The following is a 9,400-nucleotide window of genomic DNA, read 5'->3' on the forward strand; positions in this document are numbered from 1 at the left end:
ACTTCCCTGGGCAGTCCATTCCAATGTTTGACAACCCTCTCAGTAAAAAAATTTTTCCTAATATCTAACCTAAATCTCCCTTGCCTCAACTTGAGGCCATTTCCTCTTGTCCTATCTCCAGACACCTGACAGAAGAGACCAACACCCACCTCGCTACAACCCCCTTTCAGGTAGTTGTAGAGAGCGATAAGGTCTCCCCTCAGCCTCCTCTTTTCTGGATCCTCAAAACCCCCTAGCTATGCGAGGTTTCCCTGCCGCCCGTGCACTGCCTTTGTGTCCTGATGCTCTGTTTCTCCAGGAATGTCAGTATTTGCATGGGGAGTTTCAGGGACCTGCCTGTGGACGCAACGGCCCCTACACGCCTGACGTGTTCTTCTTGTGCTGCATCCTCTTCTTCGCCACCTTTGCCCTGTCAAGCTTCTTGAAGAAGTTTAAAACCAGCCGCTACTTTCCAACCAGAGTAGGTAGAAGATGGTGGCCAGTGTCCATCTCCACACTCGTTTCCCAAAATGGCTTTCCTGGAGCACTAAGCAGTATTTGCCACCCCTTGGTCAAGCTGGGAAACATTGGCCTTGCAGGCCAAGCTCTCCAAGAGCTTGGATGTCCCGCACTCATTTCCATGAGTGCAAAATCATCGTAGCATTTCCCACCTGCCTCGCGACCTGCCCCAGATTGAAGATTTTTGGGGTTTGATTTTTTTTTTTTTTTCCTCCTTTGGTAGTAGGAAGTCAGGTTTGCCAAAGTTTTGGGGGTTGGGGTTTGGTTTTTTTTTCCTTACCTGCTGTGCATTATGTGCTCGAGCGGAAAGTAGATTCAAATGAGGAGCTTCCTTTTGAGGAATAAAGGATGCCTCAGTGCCTTGTTGCCATTGTAGCTGTGAGTGTAGCTGTAGTGGCAGACGTCTGTTTTCTTATTTTTAATATTATTATTATTTTTAGTTTTTGACTTAAACCAACCCTTGTCCACCTAATTAACCTTTTTTTATTGTCTGACACCAGATCTCACAGGGACAAAACCAGCAACAGTATCTAAGCAAGGGATTAAGCTGCATGTGCTCAGAGGGGTGGTGGGATTTGGTTAACCAGCCTTAATGTTGTGGATGTTTGCAACTCTTGCATCTCATGTTACGGCCCTGTTTGCCATGCCCCTCTCAGCTCTGGTTTCTCGCCCCAGGTACGGTCCACAGTGAGCGACTTTGCTGTTTTCCTCACCATCGTCATCATGGTGCTCCTTGACTTCGTGGTTGGGATCCTATCACCGAAGCTCCACGTCCCCCATGCGTTCAAGGTAATGGGGTGTTTTGGCACGTGAGGGTGACACAAGGTGATGCCGGGGCAGGGCAGGGCTGAGTCTGGAGGAGATGCTGGTGGTGTGACCATCTCCTCTTCCACCTCCGAGTGCCTTGCTTCCTTCTGGAAACGAGAAGATGGCCCCAAAACTAGATACCTAGAGGAGAAGTATCTAGAGGTGCTTGCAAAGAGGACACTGGCACTGCTGAAGCCCACGGGAGAGGGTGACATGAAGCCAGGGCTGGGAGGTGCTCTGACACAGGGACGGAGGGGAAAATGAAAGCCAGCGAAGTGCCTGGGCTGGGAGACCATGCTGATGTGTGGGCTTTGTTGCAGCCTACCAGAGACGACTGCGGGTGGTTCATCAACCCCATAGGACCCAACCCTTGGTGGACGGTGTTGGCTGCGCTCGTCCCAGCTCTGCTCTGCACCATCTTGATATTCATGGACCAGTAGATCAGTGCCGTTATTGTGAACAGGAAGGAGCACAAGCTGAAGGTAAGGGGCTGCAAGAGATGACCCCATCCCCAGCCCCTTCTGGGCTGCAGGTCTGGGGAGAAGCTCTTATTCCCAATGCTTTCTGAAGGCATTGGTTTGGGACATTGCGTGGCAGGATGCTCTCCTGGATTAATGATGATGCAGGGAGCAAGTGACAGGGCAGTTCAGATGAGCAACCTTTTGGAGGAGCAAATTAATCTTGGAGCAATATAGAAGCGCGTTTTTGTTTTAAAATGGCAGCAGCAGCTGCGGGGAATGAATTGTTTTGATGTGCTGCCAGGGATAACTCAGAGTCACACCTTCCTTGCAAGTGGTAGAATTTTCTTTGTGAGTGAAAAAAATGGTTTGGTGGTTTTGGGTTGGGTTTTTTTTTTTTGGAGAAGTATGTATCGCACAAGCTCCCCATATCCATTGTGTCTGAACTCCTGCCAGATTTTCATGCCAGGTGCTTGTGCAAAGCCTGCATACACCCTTACTTGTTTCCATTTCTTGTTTTAAATTCTGAAGAAGTTGACTTGTGCTCGAGCAGGGTTTGAGTCTGACTTGCGATGTTGTCCTTGCTCTTGTGCTATGGGATGCTCTGTTTCTTGTTTTCCTGCCTGCAGAAAGGATGCAGGTACCGCCTGGACCTTTTCATGGTGGCCGTGATGCTTGGGGTGTGCTCTGTGATGGGGCTGCCCTGGTTTGTGGCTGCGACTGTCCTGTCCATCACCCACGTGAATAGCCTCAAAGTAGAGTCTGACTGCTCAGCTCCAGGAGAACAACCCAAGTTTCTGGGGATACGAGAGCAGAGAGTCACTGGCTTGCTGATCTTTGTGCTCATGGGCTGCTCCGTCTTCTTCACTTCCGTGTTAAAGGTGAGAGGAAAATGCAACCCACCCAACAACCGCGAGCTTGTTGGAGGTTACAGAAAAACAGTCCCCTCTCTGCAGGCCTGAGGAGTTAGTTGTGGAGCGGAGGAGGAGGTGATCCCAACCCTTGGGGCTTGACCCACGGTGGGAACCAGCCTCGGTTACGCTTTGCAGCCCTTCAGGCCCCCGTTTGGTGTGCTCGAGGCGAGCGAGCAACGCAACTGCTTTAATTTTCGGGTGTCTTTCAGGCCCACCCATGTTTATGGGTTACAGTTGAGCGTATTCAGACCAGCACATCTGCTCTCTTTCAAACCGGCAGCCCTTTACTGGTTGCAATTTGCTCCCCAAATGCCCCGCAACAGCCGTTCCCAGGAGCTAAACACACTGAAGTCATCCCCGTGGGCTTCCTTGCATGTTCCTCCCACAAAGTAATCTCGTCTCTAGGCTAAAAGGAGGCATGTGGCCTTTGCCTGTTGCCCCAAGAATAGGCAGAAGTGTTTTTCTACCGCCACAGAACGCAGCATAGGGTAGCACGGGTGAAATTGCCTATTTTCCTCCAACCTTTCTGGAAAATAGGATTATTCTGATGAGAGGTAACTCCAAAGTTCAGCCTAAAGCAGAGCCTTAGCTCACTCGTGCGCACAAAATCTTTAATGGTTAAAATCTGACCCATCTCTACCCCTGAATGGAAACTGGAAAGCTTCAAGCAATTTTAGGCAGTGCCTGTGGAAGAGGGTGGTAATACTGAAAATGCAATATAGAAAAAGAAATGATTGCATTCTTTTTTCTTTTTTTTTTCTTTTTCCCCCAGTTTATACCAATGCCTGTGCTTTATGGCGTCTTTCTCTACATGGGTGTGTCGTCGCTCAGAGGAATTCAGGTACGGACTCTTTTACAGCGTGCAGCATGTCGGCTCCCTGGTATTTTGTCTCCATGGCAGCAGGGAAAAAAGCAGTGGCATGGGAAAAACTTCTCCCAGAGCAAGCAATGAAACTCTTTTGTGTAAGAAAAAGATTGGTGGAGGCACAGGAGGTATATAGGGCTGGGAGGACCAGGCAAGTTCAGCGCGCTCTGTTTCAGGGTTTAGGGCAGGTCAGTGTTTGGTTATGTGAAAGCGGGGGAATTCAGTGCAAAGGGAAGGCAGTTTCTACCACTGGTGGAAATCCTTGCTGGGGGATTCAGTGGGCCAAGAAATGCTAATAATGGAATGACATGGAATAGTTGCCATTTGGTGGGCAGCTCTGAGGGGCAAGCCGGTTGATAGATGGAGCGAAGGGAAAATGGGTGCTGCTCCCAGGAGGAACGTGGTGGGATCCAGGATTTCTGACGGCAAGCGAGATGCTGCAAACTGCCTCCACGTCTCGAGGGGGCCAGAAACTTGCCGCAGTCCCAAGGTGGCAACCTTTCCCTTTTATTTTGCAGTTCTTTGATCGCTTGAAGCTGTTTTGGATGCCGGCGAAACACCAGCCGGATTTCATCTACCTGCGGCGCGTGCCCTTGCGAAAGGTGCATTTCTTCACGGCGATCCAGCTGATCTACCTCATCCTGCTCTGGACCATCAAGGTGTCCCGTGCCGCCATCATCTTTCCCGTGATGGTAAGAGCTGCTGCTGCTCGGCAGTGGGGTGTTTGCAGCGTTGGAGTGAGAGGTAGCATCGTCTCTGAGCTCACCGTGTCTTCCCTCTGCTTCCTGAAGGTTTTGGCTCTCGTCTTTGTCCGGAAAGCGATGGATTTCTGCTTCTCAAAGCGAGAGCTCAGCTTTCTGGATGACCTTATGCCAGAAAGGAAGAAGAAGTTGGACGATGGCAGAAGTGAAGCCGGAGAAGAAGAAGAGGTAAGGCTTGCTGGGTCCTCGGGGCTGGACATCTCCCTCGGGCTGTGAGATTGCCTGTTTCTGTTACAGCTTGTCTGGAAACGTTGGGGGAAGATCAGCACTCGATCGAAATAGATCCCAATAGCCTGGATCCCACGTTGTAACCTTTGTTTCCTCAATTAGCAGTGAGCTGAACACTTGAATACAGGTGTAATTTTTAAAACGAGTCGTTTTTCACAAAGGTCATTATCGTTATTATTATTATTATTAGATGGTGATGCTGCTGCTGCTGCTGATGGCAAGATTTGCTCATAATGGCGTTTTGAACACACAATCCTCCTGCCCTGAAATCTTTGGTGTGAACGGTTTTTACCCTGCTGCGCTAATAGCTATAGCTGCCAAGGGGCAGAAGGGGAGGGCAGACTGCTAAGTTTGTGCGGGGCCTTCAGCTTATCTCCACTTTGACCAAAGACAGAGAACGTGATTTGTCCCTTTTTATGTCAGGAGTCCCAGAAGGCGATGGAAGCTGCTGCTGCTGCAAGTTCAGCTCAGCTGAGCGTGGGGAAGACCAGTGACTTGGATATCCCAAAGCAAAGCAGTCACAGGTAAAGCCCCACCAAGCGCCAGGACCCCTGGGAAGAGTAGCTTGAAGGTGTTTGGCACAGTTTTCTCCACTTGCCTCTTTGTGGGGAATCCCACAGAAACCAGCAGGCAGCTTGGTGGGAAAACCAAATTCGGGGGCAGGGCTGCAGGAGGTGATCGCAGGGCTCTGACCCCAAGCAGAGTGGCTGCAGCACTCGCGTTTGACCCCCAAACCTTGCATCATCAGTGCCTTTACAGTAGCTGGAGATCCTCATACTTAAACATGAGGAGCTGCACGCGTGATCTGTACCAGCAGTGGCTTAGGAACCCAGACCGGGGCTAAACCCCAGCAAGAGCCTTTGCACAGAGCTGTTGCTCTGCAGCTCCCCAGTTTGCCTCCCAAAACTCCTCATCCAGCAAAACCTCCCACGCTTATGCAGAGCTTTGATTCTCGGGGCTCCGCTGTTCCTCTTACTGATGCTAATGCCCTTGGTGGCATCAGTTCCCATAATCACGGATTGCTATGTAAAATATTTATTGCAGGACTGATCCTTCTGAGATTATTATCCTGGATGAAATGTCACAAACGCCCGTATGGAAGGCTCTCACTTTGAAGACAGAAACCCTTTGAATCCTGGGAGGAAAAAGGTAAAGTATTGCACATGAACGTGACCGTGCTCCTCTGCAAGCGACGGCGCACGCCTACACTTTTCCCATGCTTTGGCCGGCAAGGCTGAGCAAACGGCCTGTCCCTTGGGAACAGGCAGTGAGGACCGTGGCATGCAAACCAGCTCCTCTCTGCTGGGGTGGTCCCCCAACAGGGCTGAATCAGCAGCAGCTGGCAGGTCTTCCACTGATGATGCTCTCCCTCTTTTTCTCTTCCCTTCGCCCTTCCCCACTCCCGCTTTTCACGTTTAGGAATCTTGACTTTGAAGGAGGAGTGAGAGCGTGTCTCGGGGATGTGCCAACGCAGACAGAGGGAGAAAGCGCTTTGTTTCAGTTGGAGGATTCCCATTAAAGCCATGCAGATGTTTTCAGTTATCCTTGGTGTGCTTCAGGCATTCAGTATCTCTAGACCGGCAAGCTGAGGTGAACGTCACAGTCAATGGGAGTTCGGTGGTGTTAAGTCTGTGTGCGTACGTGCGTGTGGGGGCGTGGGTTTGCAGTGGTAGAGGGACTGCTACGGCTTTATCCTTTAGTGCTCTTCTTTTCACACCTAATTCCTCCTCTTTTTTTTTTCTTTTTTCCAAATGTAAACTGGGAATGTCCAAAATCATTTTCTGTTATATTTGATGCATTCTCCACTTTCTTCTTCATCACGACCGGGTTTTTGGTCTGGTTTGGGGTCCTGGCTTTAATTCACTCTTACGTCTCTTACTGGTATGAGAGGGATGCCCTCTGTGGCAGGGCAGCATAGAGAGCGTCCAAGCAGTTGACCTAAGGTGAAAGAAAAGCATTTGCTCCCTGTGCTCCAGTTTCACCTCTCTTGGTTGGTTTGGTTTTTTTTTTTTTTTTTTGCTTTGGCTCTGCCATCAGCCTGGAAGCTGCAAAATGCAGAACTGCCACCTTCTTGTCCCCTGGCTGTAAACTGCATCTAAGGGAGCACTTCAGGTATTTGATTTTGAATACACCGTAGGGTCACAGGAGCGGCCAGATGAGACCTGGGGCTCTGTGTCCCTGGGCTGCCCCCTCTGTCGTTCCTCCACTTTCCTTCTGTATTGGGTCTGGCTGAGTTGGAGTTCCTTTACCCCACAGCAGCCCTCGTAGTGCTGTGCTCTGTACTGGTAGCTAGAAAGCTGTTGATAACACAGCAGTGTTTTGGCCATGGCTGAGCAGTGCTGGCACAGCATCAAGGCCGTCTCTCTAACATTCCCCCCCTCCCCAGTAGGCTGGGGGTGGGCAAGATCTTGGGAGGCGGCGTAGCCAGGAAGAAGGCACACAGGCAGCAAGAAGAGGCATATAGGTAGCAAGTAAATCTTAGGTCCCTTCAGGTGCTGGGAACCCTGCGTTCATGCAGCACTGGGCAGACCCCAGGTGGATTTTCCCTTGGCACACTGTACAGATCCTGCCTGTGGAGAAGTTCCTCCTTTTTGGTCATTCACAGTGTTATACAACTTTTCTTAGAAGAAAACAACTCTATTCATGAAGGATGTTCACACGCGGACTTCTTGCTGCACTTTAGATAACGGCAGGGCCGCGCAGGTGGCGTAATCGCTGGTACCAAGCAGGAGCTGCCTGGAGGCTCCTCTGTTACAGTCAACCAGCTCCGTTTATCCTGCGGCCAAGGGACACGTGTAGGGACACAGCCTGAGGGCCACGCTGTACGTACAGCACAGCACAGACCTGCACCCGCTCAAGTTAACTGTAAGGTGGATCCCTAACTCCTGGAGGTACAGTGATCTCCCAGTCAGGATCTCTGTGCCAGGCTGTTAAACTGCACGGTAACTCGGGAACCAGAGAAGGTCCAGATCTGGAGGGGATGGTTAACCACAGGGCCTCACATTGAACCTCCTCTAAGCTCGTCCTGTGCTTACAGGGTTCTTGAGCCTCTCGGGCATCTCCCAGACTGCCCGGTTACTCCCAGCTCCCTCGTTCCTGCGTTCCCCTCCCTGCCTGCCTGCCCCACTTTGGCCCCTGCAGCAGCACTCAGCTGAGCACCCTCCGTTGCTCCTGGGGAAAAAGCGTCCTCCTTGCTCTCCGTGGCGTTCCCCCAGCACACGGTGCTGTAGCAAGGACAAGGCAGTCAGATACAGACACAGCCTGTTGAACAGAGCATCCTGCACGCAGTGCTTCCGATAGAGCAGCTCAGGAGCAAGGAGGTGAGCTAGGTGTGCTGCCTCTCACAAAGAGCATTTTACATCAGCGACCTTCCCCGTTGGACCCTCTGCTGCCTCTCTTTTTCCCGGTGTTGTAGGTGTTAGGTTGTGTGGTTAAAGGTTCATCTCCACAAACACAGAGGAGGACCAAGGAGCAATGGCAGGCAGGGGAACCCCAGTGACCTAGGCAGAGGCAAGGGAGCACGCTGCTGTGGCTTTTCTCAGGGCTGTCGCAGGACAGGGATCGACCACGGTGTCTGGGTATGAGGCTCACCAGACAGGTATTGACTCTCCCTTGCTCACCTCACAGGCTGACGGGGGGAATGCGCTTCTGTGGCCATGCCCTGCCTCTGAAGCCTGGCCGTAGACAAAAAACTGGCTGAAATTGTGAATGTTCCCAGGCAACACGTGACTGGGTGCACGTGTGTGGCAAGGTCTGTGCGTGTGAATGTCTGAAACTGAATTCTGAGCTGCCAAGCAGAAGCCTGCTTCTTGCTACACGCAACCAGCGTGGGCTGGTTGTAAATTTGGGTAACACCTGGAATAAGCAAAAGTGGCATGTCCCGAATCCTACAGTTAATAAAGAGCTAGGAGACAGAACCCTTAATTAGGAGGCTGATCAGGCATTGTACTGCTCACATAGACAACTTAGATTGGGAAAACTGGGGGCGTGGGGTTCCAGAAAGAAGAGGTGGTGGCAAAAAGAAGGGTTCCCAGAAAGAAGAAGGGATCTCGAAAAGAAGAAGGGGACCCAGGAAGGAAAAGGTGAAGATCCTGGCTGGAGGAAATATCCTGGAAGTGGCGGAAGATCTTGGAGACCAGAGAGCCGCGTGGAGACAAGTGCCAGGGGATGCCCAGGGACCTTGACCAGCACCCTGCGAAACTGGTAACGGCGAGCAGCTGCGCAGCAGGAACCAAGGGGACGTTCTGCCTGACCTTCCCGGACCTGCAGTAGCCTCCCTGCTGGGAAGGGGAGTTGGATCAAGCAACTGCAGGATTCAATAGGAATGCATTTCACTAAGGTAAAGAGGACACAGCAGTGGATTGGAAATGCTGGTTGGTTTAATGGTAAAACTGGAATTATTCTGTGAACTGTGCATTCCTTTTAATATGGTCTTAATTTAAAATAGCTGCTTTGAAGTTGTTCTGACTTCACCTTAATCGACACCTGCAATCTTCATCATCTTATTTTCTCCAACAGCGAAACCACACCCTGCCCCTCCCCACCCCCTGCAAAAAAAACCCAAAACCAAGCCGGGAAAAGAAAGACTTCAAGGGCAAGCTAGGCAGCAAAGTTGTGCGAAATTGGTCAAACTGCTCAAAGTTTGCAGAGAGATTGCAGCTTGCAATTCAGATGTACGTCGCTCAGCATGGTGAGGGTAATACGCACCTTTCACTGGAGTCAGAGGGAAAAACAGGGAGAAGGGAGCTGCAGCGTAAAGAGTAAAGGACACAACATTCTTAGGAAAACTCTCCTTTTCCTTTCCTTTTCCTTGCTCCTTCCCTTCCAGATCTCCGTGGTTCATGAGCAGTTTGTGCTGCCTCACCTCCA

General features: G+C 50.9%; 1 protein-coding gene across 1 annotated transcript; it reads left to right on the forward strand.

Moving 5' to 3' along the window:
- The first annotated feature begins 223 nt into the window (after window positions 1-223).
- Window positions 224-7,312, forward strand: LOC128143345 (electroneutral sodium bicarbonate exchanger 1-like). The gene is given in 10 exon segments (XM_052790446.1): window positions 224-460; window positions 1,174-1,287; window positions 1,626-1,787; window positions 2,393-2,644; window positions 3,450-3,518; window positions 4,061-4,234; window positions 4,334-4,471; window positions 4,955-5,055; window positions 5,576-5,680; window positions 5,951-7,312. Coding segments are annotated over 9 exon segments (1,320 nt in total). The 5' UTR covers window positions 224-238; the 3' UTR covers window positions 5,664-5,680; window positions 5,951-7,312.
- Window positions 7,313-9,400: the final 2,088 nt, after the last annotated feature.

Source organism: Harpia harpyja, chromosome 6, assembly GCF_026419915.1.
Source record: "Harpia harpyja isolate bHarHar1 chromosome 6, bHarHar1 primary haplotype, whole genome shotgun sequence".
NCBI lineage: Eukaryota > Metazoa > Chordata > Aves > Accipitriformes > Accipitridae > Harpia > Harpia harpyja.